Here is a 22,368-nt window from a genome sequence, read left to right as displayed (position 1 = left end):
CAGCCATTTTGTGACTGGTGCCCAAAGCACTTCCTCAACATTCAAAATGTGCCTGCTGGTCCAAATAGGTTGGCAAACACCCTGTTGTAGAGCGCTGGCGGAGCCACAAGGCGAACCAAGCTCTGGCTAGGGCTATTCAGAAAAGGACAACAACTCAGCCGCCATAGAAAAGGCCCACTCACCACGGAGCATGGTGTTTTGGTGCTTGGCTGTGCAGATCAGGCGTGTGATCCCCTCAATTACTTGACTCTTCGGTTCCAAGTCCTTCTCTTTGTTTTTCTTAGTCAGGAACATGACTGCCAAAAGATGACCATTCAAGATTCAACCGATGTCCACACAGTGAAATCCTATCGCTGAGCAAGCACTGGAGAAGTTTCATGCTCTTTTCCACAGCACATGCAAAGAGTCTGCCCATGAGGACTAGACACACAGTTCCCAAACTTTCCCCCCTGCCCCACAGACCACTTGAAAATTGCTGAGGGTTTTGCCAGCCCACTCACCCATGTTTCGGCCTGAGGCGGAAGCTATGATGCGTTATGATTCTCAATTGTGTTTTCACTGCTTCTTTTGTTTCTTACATATTGCATTTCCTTGTATTACATTTTGAAATCCATGAAATTTAAACCATAATAAAATGAAGTGCAATGTAAAAAATAAGAAAAGCAATTACAATGCAATTAAAATGTAATACAGTGGTACCTCGGGTTAAGAACTTAATTCGTTCTGGAGGTCCGTTCTTAACCTGAAACTGTTCTTAACCTGAGGTACCACTTTAGCTAATGGGGCCTTCTGCTGCCGCTGCGCCACCAGAGCACGATTTCTGTTCTCATCCTGAAGCAAAGTTCTTAACCCGAGGTACTATTTCTGGGTTAATGGAGTCTGTAACCAGAAGCGTCTGTAACCCGAGGTACCACTGTATGCATTGTGTGGAACGTTCTGTTTCCCGTCTTCAACCACAAATCCATTGGCACGTCTTGGCCCACCTAAATGGGATCGCTGGTAATTCAGGGACCACTGTTTGGACTAGAAGACTCTTGGGCCAGTAGGAAACCAATCAATGTCAACAGTAAAAAAATAGCAACAAATAAACAAGCAGGCTGAGCTGGTATAGGCAGACAACAAAGAGCTGTGATGCTTCTGGGGAAGATTACCTTTCTTATTCTTCTCCTTGGTAACCACAGTCATGGCCATGGTGTTGGGGGCGGTCAGCTCCCCAGGGCCAGGGATGCGGCTGACCTGCAGGGAGCGGAAATTGCTCTTCAGGGTGTTTTTGATGCCCGTCTCCCGCTTCTCGGCCTCTTTCCTCTTCTCTGGACCTTGCGCTGTCCAGTAATCGACCTGCAGGCCCATCACCTCCACGCCAGGACTCAGGTTGCTGGGAGGAAGAAACAGAAGCTGCAACCAAAGCGGACCCTGAGCCAAGCCATGTGAGCAGCAGAACCACATGACACAGCTCAGGCTGGACTGTACCACCCCAGGTTCTGAGGGGGACAGAGGTGGAAGTGCGCCACTTACCCAGCTCCCGAGAGGCCGCTGCTGACCGATGGGGAGGGCGGAGGGGTTCCCACCACCTCCTTGGTATAGGGGACGCCTCCGCCAGATGGAGACGATGAGCTGAGCAGTGAAGTGGTGCAGATGGTCACATCGTCAGAATCAACTAAGGAAAGGGGGGAAATGGCCATATTATACCAGGGAGATGGTGGCTGATTTCAGGACCTGGGTGGCATTTTAACATCCATCCAATTCAGAGTGCTTCCAGATGACCTGTTTCTTGAGCACAAAGTTTGGGGGAAGCTTAGACAACTGTCTTAGATGTTTACTACGGCCTCAGTCCAGTATATCTAAAGGAGCGTCTCCACCCCCATTGTTCTGCCCAGACGCTGAGGTCCAGCACCGAGGGCCTTCTGGCGTTCCCTCATTGTGAGAAGCCAAGTTACAGAGAACCAGGCAGAGGGCCTTCTTAGTAGTGGCACCTGCCCTGTGGAACGCCCTCCCACCAGATGTCAAAGAGAACAACTACCAGACTTTTAGAAGATATCTGAAGGCAGCCCTGTTTAGGGAAGCTTTTAATGTTTGATGAATTACTGCATTTTAATATTTTGTTGGAAGCCGCCCAGAGTGGCTGGGGAAGCCCAGGCAGATAGGCGGGGTATAAATTATTATTATTATTATTATTATTTGTTCTGCTTTGTCTGCAGGAAGGTTAGGTGATGTTGCATCAATCAAATGCCGCTCCACCCTTCCCAATGGCTTCCCCCATCATTCGTCTTCTTGCAAAAAAGTCTTGATTCTGCAGGCATGTGTTTCTATTGCGCAATAGCAACCTTACAGCCTGCACAATCTTAATTTTCTGGCCTGTGACTGAATCCTGCCTGGAAATAGTGACACCTGGAAGCGCCCTCATTCATTGTATGTTTTACATCTTTTATACAACCTGCTCTCCCAAAGCTGGGATTTACAGCCCTGCACCAAAAACACCTTGGGGAGCTTACTGTTGTTAGACACAGCTTAGCCTAGTCAATAATAATAATAATAATAATAATAATAATAATTGTACCCTACCTATCTGACTGGGTTGCCCCATCCACTCTGGGCAGCTTCCAACAGATATAAGAACACAATAAAACACCAAACATTGAAAGATCCAGTTATTACATAAGACCATCTAGTCTAGCATCCTGTTCTCACAGTGGCCACCCAGATGCCCATGGGGCACCCACAAGCGAGCAATGACCACAAGAGTCCTCTCCCCTCCTGCCGTTTCCAGCAACTGCTATTAGAAGCCTTGTTGCCTCTAACTGTGGAGACGGAGCCCAGCCACCAGATCCCACCAGCAAATGGGAGAAGGATCTGTGCTGGGTCCTTGCAAGATGCAGGCTGGGTGGGAGACCAAAGTCTTGGCTGTAGCCTCCGGGCACCTGGCTCAGTGCCTTTTTCTCACCTGAGGTGCTGAAGGACTGCTCCACAAGGCCCACTTTCACCACCTGCCAGGGAACAAGGAGAAAAGCCTCAGTCAGGACCCCAAGACTTGCCAAGAGCCAACTTTCCATGCCAAGGAGCGGCTAACACAGCCTTCGTCATGCTGGCAGGGGATGATGGGAGTTGTAGTCCCAAAGATCAGCAAAGGTTGAACAAACACCTCACATGACAGTGACTGTGGCTTCCTGCCAAACTACCTCCTCTCTTGGGGAAGGTGAAAGGAAGAAGAAGAAGAAGAGTTTGGATTTGATATCCCACTTTATCACTACCCAAAGGAGTCTCAAAGCGGCTAACATTCTCCTTTCCCTTCCTCCCCCACAACAAACACTCTGTGAGGTGAGTGGGGCTGAGAGACTTCAGAGAAGTGTGACTGGCCCAAGGTCACCCAGCAGCTGCAGGTGGAGGAGCGGGGAAGCAAATCCGGTTCCCCAGATTACGAGTCCACCGCTCCTAACCAGTACACCACACTGGCTCTCTTAACATTAACTTGCAAGACAAGTTATATGGGTGCTGCCAAGGAGAAGAAGGGCAAGGGCTTTTCTGAGTGGTCTAGCGTCCCCCCAACAACAGCACTTACCCCGACAAATGGCACAAACTTCTGACAGGAATCCTCGTCAGGGCTGTGAAATGGAGCAGAGGCAATTAAAAGCTGCAAACCCGCCCCCCCCCTCCTGAAAATAATCCTTGGCCTGGAAAGGCAACTGCGGAGAAGGGGGTAGCTCATGCTGCCAGCAGGACCTCCCATCATCCTTTGCTCACCATCCTCCTAAGCTGCTGAGGGACAGGCCCCCCACCTCACCCCACCCTGCGCTTCATCCAGGCTATTTTGCTCCTGTCCTTGTTGACGTGTCTCGTCAGTGCGCAGTCTTCCCCCCCCCCGCCCCACCCCCAGCCAGCAAAGAGTTATAAACAAGCAGCCGTTCTGAGAGAGCCAAAGCGATGTTGTCTCATCTTTAGGATGGGACGGGGGGCAAGGGAAGCAGGACAGACTCCTCTGCCTTACGCAGCAAAGCAACCCCACACCCGGCCACCCCAAATGCTGAGCACAGGATCACACGCCGTAGGGAAGGTTGCAGGAGGGAAGGAATAAGACAAGGAGCACAAGGACGGATGCGCTTAAGAGGCTCAGGAGGAAGTGGGGGGGGGCTTTCCTTCCCTCCCCAACATGCAACCAGGAACAGGCAGCAGCCCTTGTCTCACACAAGGCAGAAGACGGGGGTCGGGAGAAAGGAGGCAGGAGTCAGCTCTGTTCCTGGACAAAGAGGAGACGGACAGACACTGGGGAAGAAGGGCAACACTGCAGCAAGCCACAGTTCCAATACCTGATATAAAAATCAAAATAGAGGCTTCTTTTCCTTGAATGCCAAAACAAACAAGAAACAAAAAAGACCAAGAAGAGGGAGAGGCGTAAAGAACTGCTGGAACGTAAGCGGTCACTAAGATGACGGGCGCCGGGAGGTGACACAGACACACACACAGAAGTGGTGTCCGTCTGAATGGCGGCTTTGGGGAGGAGAGGGGTCCAGAAGCTTCTTCTGGCTGAATCTGAGCAGCCACTTTGCGGAGCTCCAGGTTCTGAGCTTGTGAACGGAGTCAGAAGTAGGGGAAGGGGGATGTCTCCCTGAAGACACACCTGTTCACCCTGGCCTTGGGACACCTGCAATGTTTGTGTTTTGGGGCCCAGCCTATTTATAGGATCATAGAACTGCAGAGGGAAAAGGAACCTAGTCTAAGCCGCTGCAAAGCAGGAATCTCAACTAGATCAGACATGGCGGATGATGGAGACAAAGGAATGCAACCGTTGGGCTAGAAAATGGCCCCCACCCCCTGGGTTTATGCCTTGCCCTTTGCTGGTATCAGTACAGATAAGGGGTGGCCTATACAACTGCGCAACAGGAAACAAATCCAATAGTAAACAAACAGCTATCCCTGCGATTGCCATCTGTTTCGATTGTTTTTAATGCTCCACTTGGCAGCCACACTGAGGCCTGCTGGTGATTAAATGAATTTAACCACAATCACCATAAAAATGTAGGCATTGTCATTTGGCTCCAGATCTTTTTTGGGAGGGGAGACTGGGATATCACCTCTTTACCCTGGCTTTTCAGGTACATGCTTTTAGGACCCACCTTTCTGTATGATTGTAAGTTGTTTTGAAGTGTTTTTCACATGTTTTAATACTGCTAACCCACTGTAGGATCTTAGGATGGAGGGTGGGTAATTTCATCATCATCATCATCATCATCATCATCATCACCATCCTCATCCCCCACCCCCCATTAAAGACCCACATCCTTCTGACCCCAGCCCATTTGCCTGCGCCCTCTTCTCTCTGGGTCCAAACTGCACAGTGACCCCAAAGAAGAGGGAGGCTCTTGCTTAGTTAGAGGGAAGAGGGAGGGCCAGGGTGGGGTGGGGTGGGTCTCCTGCAGAGGGGCCAAAAAGAGAAAAGAGGTGGTGGAGGGGAGACAGCTGCATGAAGAGAAAGGAAGGCAAAACTTGTTTGGCCAGCCCAAAACATCTGCAGAGAATCAGACTGGGAAAGACTGTCTTCTTACCTGCCGGCGAACCATCTTTGTTTACAGAATTATTCCAGTTCATCCAATAGTCTAAACGGAATTGATTGGGATGGTTCTGTAAAACCTGGCACTGGACTACTGGCTGGGCACCAGATTGGCAGAGGCTGCTGTCAGTACACATCATGTCTTACAGCACCAGAGGGGTTCTGTCTCTCTTTCATCCTTGGCCAACGGCCCCTTGCTGAGGCACGGGCAGATACTGAGCTGGGCCCACTCCTGGCGCCAGGCCTCGCAGGCACCGTTGGGTTTTGTTGGGAGCTGCCCAGAGAGGCTGGGGCAACCCAGCCAGATGGGCGGCATATAAATAACAAAATTATTATTATTATTATTATTATTATTATTATTATTATTGGGTTTGTTTGGGGTTTTGATGACACAGTCTTACTCAGATGCCCTGGCAGACCTGCACTCTCCTGTGTAGATAACCGCACGCCCAGAGTCCTCTCCACCTGATCTTGGGATTTAGTAAGGCTGATGCTGGAGCTGATGCCACAGTTTTCACGCTTTTGAAGAGCATTTTTCGCATCTAACACACACGGCTTCTGGAACAACCCTGCCCCCGCTGCCCAAATTAATTGCACTAAAGCTGCTACACTTTGCAGTGGGTTCCAGAATACGTACTCTGCTCAACGCCAGCATTTCCCAAGCTTGGATCCCCAGATGTTGTTGGACTCTGATTCCCATCAGCTCTAGCCAGCATGGCTAACAGTCAGGGATGATGGGAGTTGGAGTCCAACTACAGGGTGGGGAAGGTGGATCTACCCTGTAACTGGGACTCTGGCTGAGGCTGATGGCATTTGAAGTTCTACAACGATGGAGGTTACCAGCTTGGCGAAGGACTGAAAACTACATGTAGGCTAGTTGCCAGTGGAGTAATAAATCATCTATTTCAGAGGTTAGGAACCTGCGGCCTTTCTGATGTTGCTGGACCACAACTCACATTGCCTGGGACTGATGGGAATATGACACAGCTGCAGGGCCATTGGGCCCCCTCCCATTGGGCCAGCCCAGAGCGCAGTGGGGATAGGCTAGCCCAGAGCTTTCAGGTCACCATGGATGAACTCCTCTTAAGTCAACCACTGCAGACTCTTCCCCTCCCTAACCCAACGCAAAGCAACCTCTCGCCCCAGCCTCGGTTTTCCGACAGCGGCATCGAGTTGCACAACCACAAGCTTGCGCTAACTATGTGAAGCACCTGGGCACATTGTGTGGTAGCCCGTGGCAAGCTAGCTGCACACATGCACTGCTGTGACGCATCGTTACACCTCCGGCATCCGCCGCTGCAGATGTCTGAAAAGGAACGTCAAAAGCCAAACCCTGCACAAAGCGAAGCTCTGCAGTCTGCACACAAAATATTGTGCCAAATTCTGCATGTGGTGGTCGCTGCAGTTGGCCACCCTTGCTGTAGGGCCTGTTCTGATGCCAAGAATGTGATCGTATCGAGGAAGCATCACCAAACAACTAATGAAGCATAATGAAGTGTAAATGGTCCAGTAGAAATCTAACACTAATGCACTATTATTGCATCAATGACATGTTGCCCACGCCTGCAAAAACCCCCAGCTCCATGAGCTTCATTGCCCATATTTTGCCAAGTCGAAGGTCTAACTTAAAGGTAAAGGTAAAGGGACCCCGACCTAGTCATGATCGACTCTGGGGTTGCGGCGCTCATCTCGCTTTATTGGCCGAGGGAGCCGGCGTACAGCTTCCGGGTCATGTGGCCAGCAGGACTAAGCCGCTTCTGGAGAACCAGAGCAGCGCACGGAAACGCCGTTTACCTTCCCGCCAGAGCTGTACTTATTTATATACTTGCACTTTTACATGCTTTCGAAATGCTCAGTTGGCAGGAGCATGGACCGAGCAAAGGGAGCTCACCCCATCGCGGGGATTTGAACCGCCAACCTTCTGATCGGCAAGTCCTAGGCTCTGTGGTTTAACCCACAACGCCACCCGCGTCCAAGGTCTAATTGAGTGGCAAGTAAAACTGCTGTAAGTGGCGAGTTGGAGGTGGAGATGCAGTGCTCAGAAGCCAATGCCCATTTTGCTTCCACTTGATGCTCCAAGACTCTGAAATGAGTTTGAAGGACACCCCACCACCACCCCCAGTTTGAAGGATATGAAGTTCCCCTGTGCCCAAAACTCACAGGCTTCCCTGCCTGGCTGGGGCATGGTGACACCCATCCCAGGACATGTCCCAGCCCAAAGCACAGCCCCTAACCCTGCAGAAGCTCCCGCGGGGAGTGCAGCAAGCCAGCCGTACGTACTGTGTGCCAGTCCCCGATGGCTGTAGGGGCAAGCAGAGAACAGCAGGGCTTGAAGTACCCCACACACCTGAACTGCGGGGGGAGGAAGCACAGAAACAGAACTTGCAATTCCCCAAAACCACTGACCGGGCCTGCCTTTCTCCTGGCGCCTGGGAGAAGGTTTTCTTCTCCGCCCCATGACAGAACAACTGCCTGTTCCTTCTGCTCTCAGCCCTACTGGGCTTCAGGAGCCGGTTCAGAGACACTGGAGCCATCCAGGAGCCAGGGAAAAGCCGACAACAAAGAGTGGGACTCTCTATGTAGCTTCTGCACCACTGCCCAACCCAGCACACTATCCCTTGGGAATCCAAGGGAAGCAATCCTGGCCCCATGTGGTGTAGAAGGTGGGTCTAAGTAGCTCCTTCGTTTGCCCATGGTGTGTGTTTGTTTGTTTGTGTGTATGAAAGGAAGATGGCCTCTTACCTCTTCTGCTTGTAGGTCAACATGGCCTCGGAAATGGGCAACTGGTGGGACACATTGGCGCCAGTGATGAACTGGACGACCCGACCAGGGACATCCACTGTGTCTGGAAAGAGGCGAGTGGAAGAGTTAGACAAGGCAGAACATCCTCAAGGAACAAGGCCCCTGCCCCATCCCGCCCAGTCCCACCGTGCTCCTCCCCAGCTGGAGACAGGCCTGCTTTGCCCTATATTGAAAGATTTTGGCAGAAGGCAACTGAAACTACCAACAGAACTGTACGGAACAACCTTACATTTACAGAGCAAAACATCCTCTTGAATTATATAATCAGCACATGGAACCTTAAAGGTAAAGGGACCCCTGACCGTTAGGTCCAGTCGTGACCGACTCTGGGGTTGCAGCGCTCATCTCGCTTTACTGGCCGAGGGCGCCGGCGTACAGCTTCCGGGTCATGTGGCCAGCATGACTAAGCCGCTTCTGGAGAACCAGAGCAGCGCACGGAAACGCCGTTTACCTTCCCACCGGAGCGGTACCTATTTATCTACTTGCAATTTGATATGCTTTCAAACTGTTAGGTTGGCAGGGGCAGGGACCGAGCAACGGGAGCTCACCCCGTCATGGGCATTCGAACCGCCAACCTTCTGATCAGAAAGTACTAGGCTCTGTGGTTTAACCTTGCAAACCTTACAAAAGGACAATACGAGTGGACTCTCCGTACCCTTACCACAGCAAAAAGACTGAAAAATAATAGTGCGGCTCCCTTCTACAATTGGATTTAAGAAGTATACAAACTCACAACATATGAACAACTTGCATATAAATGCAGACTTGCCATGGAAAAATTCCATGATATTTGGAATCCATTCTTACAAATACTGTTATAGGTTAAGATCTGGTGAAGTGCAATAACAACTTCGTAAAATATGCAGTTTTGGGTTTCCCCCCTTTATTTCCCCTTCTACACGGGTTCTATTTCTCTTTCTCTCTCTTTTATCTACGTCTCACATATAATTATGTACTTTTTGGATTTCCAGTAAAGATGCTGTCTTTAAAAAGTCCTGCTTGGACTATTTACCTGAACTAGGGGGCTCAATTCTGCTAAAGAGCTCTCTCCAGGCTGCATCCAGGAACAAGGTGCTGTACCTGTTGTCGACAGAGCCAAGGTACTTGGCCACGGGGTGAGAGCCTGCGAATGACACAGAGGAAAAGGAAGCACTTTGTTAAATAAATAAATACCTACTACTCTGGAGAAGGCAAGGAGAGCAAAGCTTGCACCGCCTTAGGAAGCTGTGCCAAAGGGCAAAATCCTGTTTCGCCTGGTTTGCCTCCACTATTTCCAGCCCATCTTTTTCTTTTTTCCAGTTGGAGAGGCCAAAGGGTCATTCCCACAGGTCAACCAGGGCGGACATCTTAGCAGGGAAGACACAGCGGCCTTCCAGGACAGCCACTCCCCCCCATGGCAAAGCTCTTACCCAACGGCACCACGAGGAAACGGAGATAGTTGAGCCAGTCCGGGGTCTTGCCGGCTAGCTGCTCCACAAAGAAGCGCAGGACGATGGACAGGTAGCTCTGGTCCCCTGCGACGGCCACTTTCACTGGGGGAGGCATGTGGGAATTACAGTTACAGCTGCCGGAGGAAGAGAGATGCTGAGAGATTCACAAAGAAGCAGCCCCCCGGAAAGAGCAAAGCCAAACTACTGACCCCACCCCTGGCGCCTCACTACTCCACTGCCATCACAAAGCCTAGAATCTACCACCCTTTGGACAAAACCAGGTGAGTGGGAAGGAGGGGGGAGAGAGAAAGAGGGAAAGGGGTGGCAGAAGAAAGAGGGAGTGGCAGAAAGAGAGCGAAAGAGGGAGGGAGAAGGGGTGGCAGAGAGAGAAACACTGGTTCCCTGCCCAGTGTTGTCTTGGTCTCTGCTCACTACCTGGAATGAATGACTAACATCCTGACCTAACAGCTGCAGAAAACATCAGCACACTAATCCTTGTATTTACCAGAAAAGCTTATGTTATCGCAGGAACCAGACTTCACACAGACACCAACATCTCTTTCAAGGTGCATTTCTTTTTTTTTTAATGATATTTATTCAAATTTTCAAAAATACAAAAACATTTAAAAACATCAACAAAATAAACAAAAAGAAAAAGAAAAAAAAGAGAAAAAGAGAAAAAAGTATATAAATTCAAAATTACTTCATTTCATTATCTTGTGTCTTAGACCTCCTCATACCTCCCTTTTTGTATTCCAGTTTAATCATTATTTCAGCAAATTCTTCCCATATTTGTCAATGATAATTTATCTTAACAATCTATCTCAATTTAAAAATATTATCTTTAACTTTATCTTTAACTTCCAAACCATAAACTTTAAAATTTAGAATTCAAATTTATATTTATACTTTATACTTAATCAAGTCTTTCTGCTAAAGCCAATTATTTCTTTTCCGGCACAATCTATTATTTAATATTACTGAGAAATCAAGGTGCATTTCTTATCCAGAAACTACAGAGATAAAGATGCAGTCTTCCCAAAACCAAGGCTTCATCCTCTTTACTTCAAACCAGTAAACACATAGTTCAAAGGACTTCTGAACTACGTTACTCAGGAAACTCCCTCTCCACAAACTATAAAGTCCATATTTTCATTGGCTGGCCAGCTCACGGCTTCAATGGGACCCCCTCTTTGCTCCTCAAGGACCTCAAGGATCAATCCTATAGTTTGCTGAACCACGGTGAGTGAAGCTGTCCCCTTGCCAAGCACAGGGATCTGAAGAGAAGAGCTTAGCATTTGCAGAAGGCTCAGATCTCTCTTCTGTGCCTTTGAGTTCCGTTTGCTTCAAGATCAGGTTTTTCTGCACTTACTTTCCAGGCTCTGGGGGGTGAGCAGACCCTCTCTTTACAGGTTTCAAGGTGTGGGTGTCTAATGGTTGCTGCCCACACATGGATGCTCGGGTTGCGAACATGATCCGTGCGGGAATCATGTTCGCAACCCACAGCACCGTGTGCGCACGTGCAGGTTGCGATTCGGCGCTTCTGCACATGCGCATAGTGCGATTTAGCGCTTGTGTGCATGCGCGACCGCCGAAACCCAGAAGTAACCCGTTCTGGTACTTCCGGGGTTTGGTGCCTCCGTAACCCGAAAAAACGCCTGTAACCCGAGGTATGACTGTATTCTCATTTTTTTTCCGTGTAGCAAACCAATCTTTTCCTACACCCTGGCATGACATGTTCTTTATAAGGGTTAAAGGCACACAGGCGTTTTTCATGGACGCAGGTACTAGCTCAACACAGAAGATTCCAATCTTCCTAGAGACCTGCATGTTGAGTTCATGTGTGTGGTGCGCAAGCCTGAGGGTTCAGGTGCACACCTCCTAGCAACTTGGGTGGCTGCAACCCCTGCATACATAAACCCCCAAAGTCCTTTCTTTGGGGTCCAGCTGAAAAGCCAACATGAGGCACTCAGACCCTGGTTTGTTGCTCCCGCCAGCAATACTCACTATCTCTGGATGCGAGAGACGATGGTGTTGAAAGCGGCCTGCACATCCGCCATGGAGCAGGTGGAGACAATGGGCTGCTTGTGCTCTTGCAGCTGGTCGCACAGATACTGCCGAGAGGAAACCAGAAATAGGAGGCAGGAATGGGATGAAGAAGAAATGCAAACACTTTGCAAAAATAATTTGGTGGGGAGGTACAAGAGCCCTCCCCCAAATCCAGGAGTCGCCAGCGTGGCGCCCTCTAGAATGTTGAATTTCAAGCCATCACCCCCAGTCAGCATGGCCAACAGTCAGGGATGATGGAAGTTTTAAATCCAGCAAGATCTAGAGGAGCCACAGGTTGGTTTCATTTATCTGTTGGCTTGATTTGGGAATCATTAGCATTTCTAAGGTTCCCCATTCTGGCTTTAGACCCAGGTTACTTGAAGGAGTATCTGGACTCATATGAACCTAACTGAGCCTGGAGAGGCTTTTACCCACATTTTAAAAATCCGCTCTGGAAACAAACATGTAGCCACTGAAGCTTTCTGGTAGGTAGTGCTTCCAGCTGAGGGTTTTTAATGTTGTAAGAGGGTGGTTCAAATATTGCAAATGGGTCATTGGCAACAGTTTTTTTTTTTTAAAAAAAATTTAACAGTGGGTTTTTCTTGGAAAATTAAATTGGAGGAGGGATAGGGATGCTAATTATATTGCAGGGATGCAGCATTTTTAATATATATTTTTGCATGCATCTGGAAGCACCCATCTGGAAGCACCCAGAGAGCTCAGGGCCTCTGCTCCAGATCACTTGGGCTTGGGGTTCAGATGAACTCCTTACTCTCAAGCCGGGGAGTTTCCTTGAGCTGGGCCCTTGCTCAGGAGCCTCCAGCAGCATTTGCAAAGCTCTGGCTTAATATCCAAATAATAATAATAGAGGATGACATTTTATGGGGGATCTGAAAACTCACTGAAAAGGGCTGTGGCTCAGGGGTAGAACACATGCCTTTGCCTAGAAGAAGCTGGGAGAACCCCCTGCCTGAAACCCCGAAGAGCTGCTTCCAGTGTGCGTATTGCTAGACTCTGACTCCCATCGTTCCTGACCACTGGCCCTGCTGACTGGGGCTGATGGGAGCTGGAGTCCAACAAGCACCCGAAGGGCATCCAGCTGGGAAAGGCTGGCTTTAGAGGCATGCAAGATGCAATAAGATGGTACCAAGGCTTCCCTGCCCATCCCCGGGGGTCCCTTACCTGGCCTTGCCACTCGGCTATGTTCACCAGGATGATGCTCTCGGGCAGCTGCTCATCCGAGACCAGGATCTGGTTGAGCTGATCATACACAGACTTTCGGGGCACCTGCAATAACACAACAGAGGAGCATTCACAGACTGCCATGAAACCCACAGCCACCCTTGGGCTGGCTATGCAAACACCTAGAGGATGGCAAAGGCAGGTAAGACCTAGTGGCGCCAGCAGTGGCTGGTGTCCATTGGGACTGGCCAAGGAGACTACCAGCAGGTGGCGCCACAGCCAATGATAGACAGAATCACTTCCTGATTGGTTGTTAAGGACGATGGAGTAGTTTCCCTTTCCCCCTAATGGACCAACCTTCACTGCTTGGCCCATTTCTGATGCCAGGAGCTGCCAATGACTATTTCTTTTCATCTCAGAGCTCCACCAATGCACCACATTATTATTATTATTATTATTATTATTATTATTATTATTATTATTATATTTTTTAATCAACATTTTCCCATAATACAGTAAAACTGCAGTTACAAAAGATACAAAAGGAGAAAAACAGAAGAAGAAAAGAAAGGGACAACAGAAAGAAAGGGAGGAAAGAGAAAGAAAGAAAGAAAGAAAGAAAGAAAGAAAGAAAGAAAGAAGAAAGAAAGGAAGGAAGGAAGGAAGGAAGGAAGGAAGGAAGGAAGGAAGGAAAACCCAGCAACCCACCGCTTCCAGGAGATTCACTCACCTCCCTCCCAGGGGGGAAAAACCCCTTCCTCCCCGTACAAGCCCCTCCCCCACCCCACTGCCTGACCTGGGTGCCCTGCCGTGAGTCTGGGGAGCTCTCGCTGTCCAGGCTGCTGGTCCGATCGCCCTGGCCCTTGGAGTTCTGCCTGTCCTTGACGGACATGCTGCGCGGCCGCCACAACTGTTTGTTCTCAACTTTGCTGAAAGGCAAAAAGTCTGGTTTGTCGAAGTGGTACAGAGGAAGCTGGACCTGGCGGGTGGCAAAAAGAGAAGCCTGCCGGGCGATTGAGCAGTGGCCACTAGCTGCTGCGGGAAAGTCAGCAGCGGAAGTGACAAGCCCAGGCTCAGAGAGACCCCACTGGGTCCCAGACATTTCCAGGGTGTGTGTGGCTTTCACATGGAATCAGAGAGCAGGGAAGAGCCACTATGCCTCCAAAGATCACCTCTCCCTGCTTTCAGTATCTATGTGCCAAACCTAGGACTGGAAGGATCCCTAGGGGAGACATTCTTGGTGGGTGCCTGTCAAATCAATTAAGTTACAATTCATTGCATTTTAGCTCTTTCAAGCTGCTTCCACACAAGGTGTTTTAACTCAGAATTGCCATGCTTTGTTCATTCGCTTTTTCCCAAGCATCCAGACTGTGCCATTATCAAGCCGCTACTCTTGCAGTGTCCCCTCCACCAGGCCCTGCTCCTCTTCCATCCCCATTCCATCCCCACCCGCAAAACAGTGACAGGCTAGCAGGCGCTGTTCCGCCACCAGCCACAAGAGAGAGGCCTTCTTTACCTGGGAGAAACAGTGGCTGGGAACTCTGGCTTGCTGCTGCTGCTCAGCTGAGTCAGCCTGTCCACGCTGCTCTCCTTCAGGACTGTCTCGCCAGGCCCTCCTGGACAGGATTCATCAACCTCCAGCTCCTGAGGGGATGCACAGAAAGTCTTTTTTCTTTCATTCTTTGGTAACATCAAACAGCTAGTTTCCCAGGCCAGCCGCTTCCCCTGCCTGACTGACAAGAGCAAGCCAGCTCCTCTTCCCTTGGGCAGGTCCCCCTAGGCAAAATGCGCAGAGCCAGTCCTGGAAAAGAGCTCTGTTCCCACCCTCTGCCCCCCCCCCCCAGTCGCAGATCAGCTTCAGCTAAAAACTGGATATTTGGTGTCCCTGGCCACTCTGCCGGCAGAGATCCGGCAAGCACCCTTGCTTCTGACTTCCAAGAGCAACGTGAAGACTATCTTATGCCTGTGCAGCTGTACAAGCTTTCGTGATCAGCCGTGATCATGTTAATGATTATTTTGTGTTCCTTTTATGTTGCTTTATGTTTCAGCGTCCCTGTGAGAATTTTTGTAAACCTCACTTTTTCTATGTGTTTCACGTTTCATCTTTATGGCTGTTGTAATAAATAATCCTTCATAAAAATTATTGCACTACATTCTTCATTCAATTACACCGGGGAACAATTTTTTTTTTCGTTTTCTGTTGCATGAGATTTTTCAACTGTTCTTATATGTTCTTTCAATGCTGATTTCAAATCTGAAATCAATTTTCGTGTACATGCTATAGTTATCTTTCAATTTCCGACTTTTGACGATACAGTGGTACCTTAGGTTAGAACTTAATTCGTTCCAGAGGTCTGTTCTTAACCAGAAACTGTTCTTAACCTGAAGCCCCACTTTAGCTAATGGGGCCTCCCACTGCCGCTGCGCCGCCGGAGCACAATTTCTGTTCTCATCCTGAAGCAAAGTTCTTAACCCAAAGTGCTATCCCTGGGTTAGTGGAGTCTGTAACCTGAAGCGTCTGTAACCTGAAGCGTATGTAACCCGAGGTACAACTGTATGTCATAATTACACTGGGGATACGTGGACACTGACACGTTGATCTACCCTAACCACATGGTAATTATTGTCTTGCAAACTTAATTTTTCTTTATTTTTATAGTTTTGTAACCTAAATATTTGTATTTTTCAGATCGGACCATGGCTTCTTCAAGCAGACAAAAATGTGTAAACAAGCCTGATGCCTTTTGTTATGTATGTGGCTGCTACGCACTTGTTCCTCAAAGACGCAATATAATAGCATTTGTGAAGCGTGCCTATAAAAACTATTTTGAAATTCCCCTGGGCGACCAAGACAAGAAATGGGCTCTGCATATTGTTTGTCACAATTGTGAAGAAATGCTTAGAGACTGGACAAAAGGAAAACGGAAGAGTATGGTTTGGCGAGAACCAAAGGATCACACAAGTGACTGCTATTTTTGTTTCCCAGTGGTATCTTCAAGCTGTTGTTATTCAGGTACTTGGTAAAGCCTTTCTGTTGTCCAAGCAGGAAGCTGACCATTTTGAGATCCACACAGATGATCCAGCTGTGCTCCTCACCATGTTCACTTCCTTCATCTTCAGAAGAGACAAACCCCTTAAAAACTGGAATTGGGAGTTCCTCAGAGTGCGGGATAGGTCTAATTGCTGAAGGAATACTGGGATAGGCGACAGAATGTCAGTTTTTCTTGCCAATGCCCTTCGTATTGACCAGACAAAAACAGCATAACAAAATGAGCAAAGCCTTGCCTGGAGAGGGCTGGTAATCACGCATCACGCTGGACTCACCATAGCCGCTGTTTCCATGACACCCTCGTCTTGGGCACGAGGGACACCCACTTTCCTCTTCTCTGCTTCTCCCTGGGCGAACGGGGACAGGCGAGGAGGCAGTGGGGAGAGGAGTGAGAATAAAAGTTTGAATAAGTTAGTAGATAGGACCTCCAATTCAAGCATCTCCAAGAAGAGAGCGGAAGCAGGTCGGTGCTGAGCACAGGGAAAACAAAACCCTTCCAAAACACACTTTGCTTGGTTTAGGCGCCCCAGGAGAGAAGCAACATGGCGACGGAGGTCAGGGGTCAGGGAAGCCTGATCCCCAGCACTGCAGGGACCAGGGTGACCCCAGTGGCTGAGCCAGTAAGTCCAGTTAACCCACCTCTCCTATACTGTGAAAAGAAGCAGCTTATCCAGGAAAAGACAGGGGGTGGGGTAGGGGAAAGGAGGAAGAAATGTAACAGGGATTGCTCTTGACAGCAGGCTGGTTCTGGAACGGTGGCGGGGGGAGCCTGAGGCTTTCCCGATGTTGTTGGACTACAACTCCCATTACCCGTGCAAGCTGAGGCTGATGGGAGCTGGAGTCCGGTAAATATCAGGCGGGCCACAGGTTCCCCACTGCTGTTCTGCGGGGGGCAGGCCCAGGCAGGCAGGCTGCTAGCAGGGGGAAAGAGGAGGAGGAGGAGGAGGAAGATGAGGAGGAGGAGGAGTAACTCACAGGGCTGCCCGACTCTCGCTCCTGCCCCTTTTGGCCGTGCAGACTGCTGATCTCAGTCTGGGAACCAGAGTGAGAGACGCCCTCAAAGAAGCGCCTGCAGGAGAAACAGACGGACAGACAGACAGAGAGACAGACGGACAGACAGACAGAGAGAAAGAGAAATGAGGGAGAAGTGAAGTCACCATCACCCGCCCCGCCCCCTGGGCTCAAACCCCTCCCCAGCCTCTGCCCCCAGGAAGCACCACAAGCAAAAAAAACCCATCACCAGAGCCCTGGCCTGGCCTGACATGGACACACAAAGACAGTTGCAGGGAGTGGGTGGAGGGAGGTGGTGGGGCCCGTTGAGCAGCGTGAAAGCAAGTCTTCACCTTCGAGGCAGAGAAAGGACACCGCAAGAGCAAAGCACCCCTGTTTCCAGGTAGAAAAAGTCACGTCCTCCCCGTTCCACTAAACTGGGAAGCTGCTATAGGCCAGGTCAGGCCACTGGTCCGTCTATTGGCTACACCCAGGGGTGGGGAACTTCAGGCCCAGGGACCAGATGCAGCTCCTTCGCCTTCTTTATCTGGCCCAGACCACACACCCTCTGCAACACCACCACCTTTCCCTTCACCACCCTTGCTTTGTGCTCTCGAGTGGTTTTTGCCAGGCTGGAATTTGCACAAAAGTCCCATTTGCACGTGAAAGTTGCCCAGAAGGCAACGCCTCCCTCGGGTTGCAAAAGGTTTGCTAACCCTGGTCTGCGTTGACTTGCAGAGGTTCTCCGGGGTTTCAGGCAGGAGTCTCTCCCAGCCTACACCTAGAGATACCAGGGAATGAACCTGGCACCTTCTGCATTCAAAGCACGTGTCCTGCCACTGAGCCAAGAAACTGCAGACATTGCAATATGATGAGGTTGCTAAGAAGCCCCAGAGAGAGAGCAAAGGCAAGTGGCTCAAGCTCTGGCCAGGATTTTATAGCCACGCTGCAAGATCTGCAGGGTCTCTGCTGTACAGGCCTCTGCTGTGGTGTCAGCAGAGGGGATGGGAATGACTTAGGCTGTGTCTGACTTCAGATGCCTGACACAGCTTCAATAGCTCCCCCTACCCTGTCAGACTGTTCCTGGTGCATCAGAGCTGCAGATCTAGAAAGTACAGACAAGTGTAATGACTGGGAACGTCAAATGTAGGTGAAGATGCTGGGAGAGTCAAAACTGCCTCCAGGTGAGCAGCCAAAAAGCTTTTGTTAAACAGGAAGAGAGTGGTTTCCCTTGCTCTTCTCTGGTCACCAGTGAGCTGCAAAGCATTTAGCAAGCACATGTAGCAACCATGTCTCAAGGTGACCTCTGTGCCTGATGTGCACCTCTGACCTTTCACTGGCCATGCATCAAGGTCACTATGTAAGAGGCCACTCCTAGCAGCCACTCCCTCACTACGGAGTTTCTGCTTTCTGGGAAGTTGCATAAAGCCACATTCTCATCCTTTGCAATGAGCAGGACCTTTTCCTGTTGGGTCTGATAGCTGGAGATAGGGATAGCAATATTTCAGAGGTCAAACCAGTTAAGTATAATTGGTTTAATTCACAATGAAATGGGAATGCCTGTGTGCACTGGTGGAAGGGTTTAACTGGAAGATTCCTCTGAAGCTAGATTCAGTGCAAAAAAGGCTCTCGGAGCTGCCTTGATGGGCTGATAATTAACTGTTATTGTTCTCAGGCTGGAGTTTTAACCTTAGATCACATGAGAGGTATTGAATTGCAAATTCGCCATTTTGGAAGGGTGTTGGCTGAAGTCTTTGTTCCCACACTCTGTAGGGATGTAAAAGACTCTCCAGGAGCTGCGTACCCTAAGGAAGGATGCAGTCTGGAATGCAGGCTGTGAGGAGAGACAGACCTCTGTTTCCTTCCTCACTGCTTCTATATCTTTTTCGGTAGTATGAAGTAAGAGGAAACCCCTTTTTGCGCTGCTCAGTGCTTTCAGCTGGAGACCTCCTCTCCAGTTTTTTTTTTGGGGTTAGCGTCGCCTTTGAGCCCCCTCCCTCTCGTTTTTCCACAATGGGTGTGCTCCACTGAAGCAGAGCACTTTCCCTGACCTGCTCCTCAAGTGCACAATGCCGGAAGTCGTTTTTGAATAATATCTAATGGATCTGGACAATGCTTCAGTTCCAAAAGGAGTCAGTTTTTATGCATTCAGCTGCTTCAAGCTGTGCAACATTAATATCTGCAATAAGGCCAACCAGACACTTCCTAGAAGCTTTACAAGCGCCCCCCAACCCTGCAACTGACTACATAATTGGAGGTACCAATTTACAATTAGGATCAACCATTGGGTTAACGTATCCTTTGTGAATTTGTCCCATCTCCCTTGAAAACCATCAAAGTCAGAGGTGAGGAACCAACAGTTCCCCCAGATGTTGCTGAACTCTATCAGCTTCCAGCCAGCATGGCCCACTATTGAGGATGGTGAAAGCTGGACTCCTGAAACATCTGGCAGGCCATGGGTTCGCCATCCCTGTCCTAAACTGGTACCCATCACCACATTTTGCAACTACAGAGGCCAGTAGTCTTGAATCCACTGCCAAATCCATTACCTTGATTGAAACCTACCATCCCTGTTCTTCAAACCCATGCACACTTTTCAAAACCTCTGTCCCAGCGTTGGGGACCCTGTGGCTCTCCAGATGTAGTAAAATTGCTACTCCCGTCATGTTTGACCGCTGGCCATGCTGCCTGTGGCAACTGGGAATCAGGAGTCCAGGCACAAGCTCCCCAGTCCTGCTTTATCATCTCCATCTCCCAGGAGTATTTTTTTTCTGAACCCCAAAGTTCCAGAAGTTTTGATCTTTATCTGGGGGGGGGGGAGTTGCTCCTGCTCTGATCATTTGGTTGTGCTTTTCTGCACCCTTTCCTCAGCTCTATGATGAGTAAGGGGATCTGCAGGATCGTAAGAGAATATGGAATACCAATATGTATGTTCTGTCTCTCCACATTGCTCCAGCCTGGCCCAGCAGAGAACAAGCCATTTAAACACAGCTGCTAAGTGAGGTGGCCGGGCCTATCTCCTCTACCAGCCTCTGAGATGCAATTGTTTTCCCCCCCCCCATCTCCCTCCCTGCCCCTCTTCCAAGCGCACACGCAAAAGGGCTGCTTCTGAAGCAGGGATGGATGTGATCGTAACGCCCTCCCCTCCCTCGGGCAGTGCAGCCTCTCGAAGGAGGGTCCCTCCTGCTCCATCAATCCACGCCGGTCTCTGGTGGGGCTTACGCAGGGCTCTCTATCAGCCTGTCAAATCCAAGGTCAGCCTCAAGTTATCAGCATCTATCACCGAGCTACTTTATAGTCCCAAACCTCCCTCTTTCCCCCTCAGAAAATGAATCAAAAGTGCAGGAGCTGTGCCTCATAAGTCACACCCTGCCGCTGGGGCACCGTCAAGGAGCTTGGCTTCACGGTGGGAAAGGAAACCAAGGCTGCGAACATTTAAAGTGTATTTAAAGCACATTCTAACCTGCCCAAATGGCCTGTTTTTTACGCTGTGAGCTGCCCTGAGATCTCTGGGTGAAGGGTGGTGTTACGCATTTAATAAAGAAGTAGATAATAAATGCCCTGCACAGTGCTACAATCCATAGCAACTCCTAACAGTTCCCAGGATTCCTGAAGTGTTTTAAATGCAGGGTGTGCATGCAGCTGAATGGTCTTGTTTTTCCGGCATGGCGTCTGCCTGGGGGGTTGTGTCTCCTTTGGGGAAGGAGGAAATGGCCTCCAGGGCACAGGGGAAGACCTTGCAACCCTACGAGTCTCCCGTTGGTACGAGGCCTGAGCTTCTTGCCTCACCTCCTGTCGGCTCTTACCTCAGGGTGGGCTTTGGAGTGCTGTGGACGCTTTCGTTATCCTCTATCTCAGGGCCGCTGTCACTGTTGTTGCATTCCTCGAGGCTGTCGTAGAGCAGACCCAGGTCCTCTTCCACCTCCTGTGTCTGATCCACTGGGTCAGAATCCAGAACCTGCAGAACCCAAAACACACAGTGGGGTGTGGGGGTGGGTATACTCTCATGTACACCACAAGACCATTTTGAAAGTGAATTTCACCACTTGTAACCCTGTCTTTCCAAGACCAAAAATTAAAAAATGAAGTCACCAAGTGTTGTAATCCATTCAGAAATGGTCGAAAATTACAGATTTTCTAGCATACTCTATTTATGATATTTGTAGCATGAAATATAGGAAAGTTTCTTATTTATTTTTTTAAAAAACCCTGCATGTGACAAATTTTAAGGCACATGGAATCCCTTATTGTGTTACACAGCTAGGCAGGGAGGCAAAATACCCCCAACTATTCGAGGGGGGAGGGGAACACCTCTTAGGTGGAACTATTTCCTAGACATATTCTTGATTAAATTGTCCCTACAGATTCTTGGTCTTTACATCTGGATGTGACACTTCTCTGTGCAACTGATGTTCCCCGTTATGCTATGGTGGTTCTGTGGTTTTTGCATTTGTAACCTGTGTTAGGCGCTATGCAACAAAATTTAAAAGCAAACAGTGACATTTAAAAATATTAAAGCATTCTGATGTCAAGGATTCCCCCAAGGAATCTTGAGAATTGTTGTTTGTTAAGGGTGCTGACCCCATAGAACTACAATTCCCAGCACCCTTAAAAAAAAAACTGTTGCTGGAATTGGGGGGGGGGGGAGAGACCTGACTGCTAAAGCGGTATAAAAGTGCTTCAAATGTGTGGTGTGGATGTGACTGTTGCTTTCCTCAATCTCTTTTAATGGGGTGTGTGGAACCTTAGGGCTCAGGCATGAATGAAGCGCTTTAGGCCTCTCTATCTGGCACTTGGGGTCACATTTCCTTCCCAGGACTCCCTCCCCTTCCAATACTCCTCCCTGGCCCTTCCCCACAGCCTCATCAGGAGGTTTTTGCCTAACTGGGAATGTGTCTTTGAACTCAGAGGATGCCTCTTTGCTTGCCTGGCAGCAGGAGGAAGAGATGCGGGTCTTGTGGTGTGGATGTGAAAACCTCTGATTTCTGAGTGGATGGAATATGTGGCCTATTGTGCCAAGGTTAGAGCCATTGCCTGTATTCTGCCAATGACTCTGTCTGGCCACACTCACTGCTGGCCCCCAAAAGCTTCCTTACAAGTTTACGTGGCCCTTGGAGTGAAAGCCGCTCCCCACCAGAGGCGTAGGAAGGGTGGTGCGGGGTGTGTGGGGTGCCCCAGGTGTCATCCTGAAGAGGGGTGACATTTGGCGCAGCCCCCCCCCCACTGCCCACAACTACTCCAAGCCCGGCGAGCGGCAAAGCTGTGGCTGTCCTCCTTCCCCTGGGTTGCTGTAGGGGAGGATTGTGGCGCTGTGCCAAGATCCA

At 49.5% G+C, this 22,368-nt stretch overlaps 1 protein-coding gene across 4 annotated transcripts in view; it reads right to left on the bottom strand.

Annotated features, from left to right (window-relative positions):
* LOC307211693 (phosphofurin acidic cluster sorting protein 2-like) overlaps nucleotides 1-22,368 on the bottom strand; it is a 182,047-nt gene that overhangs the window by 2,895 nt on the left and 156,784 nt on the right. The window contains exons 9-25 of one of the 4 annotated variants that reach the window (XM_079968557.1): nucleotides 20,851-21,002; nucleotides 17,030-17,123; nucleotides 16,330-16,401; nucleotides 14,522-14,649; nucleotides 13,802-13,934; nucleotides 13,006-13,110; nucleotides 11,782-11,888; nucleotides 9,754-9,908; nucleotides 9,357-9,467; nucleotides 8,285-8,387; nucleotides 7,823-7,894; nucleotides 4,302-4,334; nucleotides 3,557-3,599; nucleotides 2,942-2,984; nucleotides 1,516-1,657; nucleotides 1,152-1,375; nucleotides 183-296 (exon numbers count right to left, since the gene is read on the bottom strand). In XM_079968557.1, the coding sequence (XP_079824683.1) occupies nucleotides 183-296; nucleotides 1,152-1,375; nucleotides 1,516-1,657; nucleotides 2,942-2,984; nucleotides 3,557-3,599; nucleotides 4,302-4,334; nucleotides 7,823-7,894; nucleotides 8,285-8,387; nucleotides 9,357-9,467; nucleotides 9,754-9,908; nucleotides 11,782-11,888; nucleotides 13,006-13,110; nucleotides 13,802-13,934; nucleotides 14,522-14,649; nucleotides 16,330-16,401; nucleotides 17,030-17,123; nucleotides 20,851-21,002 (1,831 nt within the window). The remainder of the gene's footprint in view (nucleotides 1-182; nucleotides 297-1,151; nucleotides 1,376-1,515; nucleotides 1,658-2,941; nucleotides 2,985-3,556; nucleotides 3,600-4,301; nucleotides 4,335-7,822; nucleotides 7,895-8,284; nucleotides 8,388-9,356; nucleotides 9,468-9,753; nucleotides 9,909-11,781; nucleotides 11,889-13,005; nucleotides 13,111-13,801; nucleotides 13,935-14,521; nucleotides 14,650-16,329; nucleotides 16,402-17,029; nucleotides 17,124-20,850; nucleotides 21,003-22,368) is intronic. The other 3 variants (XM_079968558.1, XM_079968559.1, XM_079968560.1) reach the window with 3 other exon arrangements.

Source organism: Podarcis cretensis, assembly GCF_951804945.1.
Source record: "Podarcis cretensis genome assembly, chromosome: 3".
NCBI lineage: Eukaryota > Metazoa > Chordata > Lepidosauria > Squamata > Lacertidae > Podarcis > Podarcis cretensis.
The sequence above is the reverse complement of the archived record's forward strand: the minus strand, read 5'-3'. Positions and strand labels throughout refer to the sequence as shown.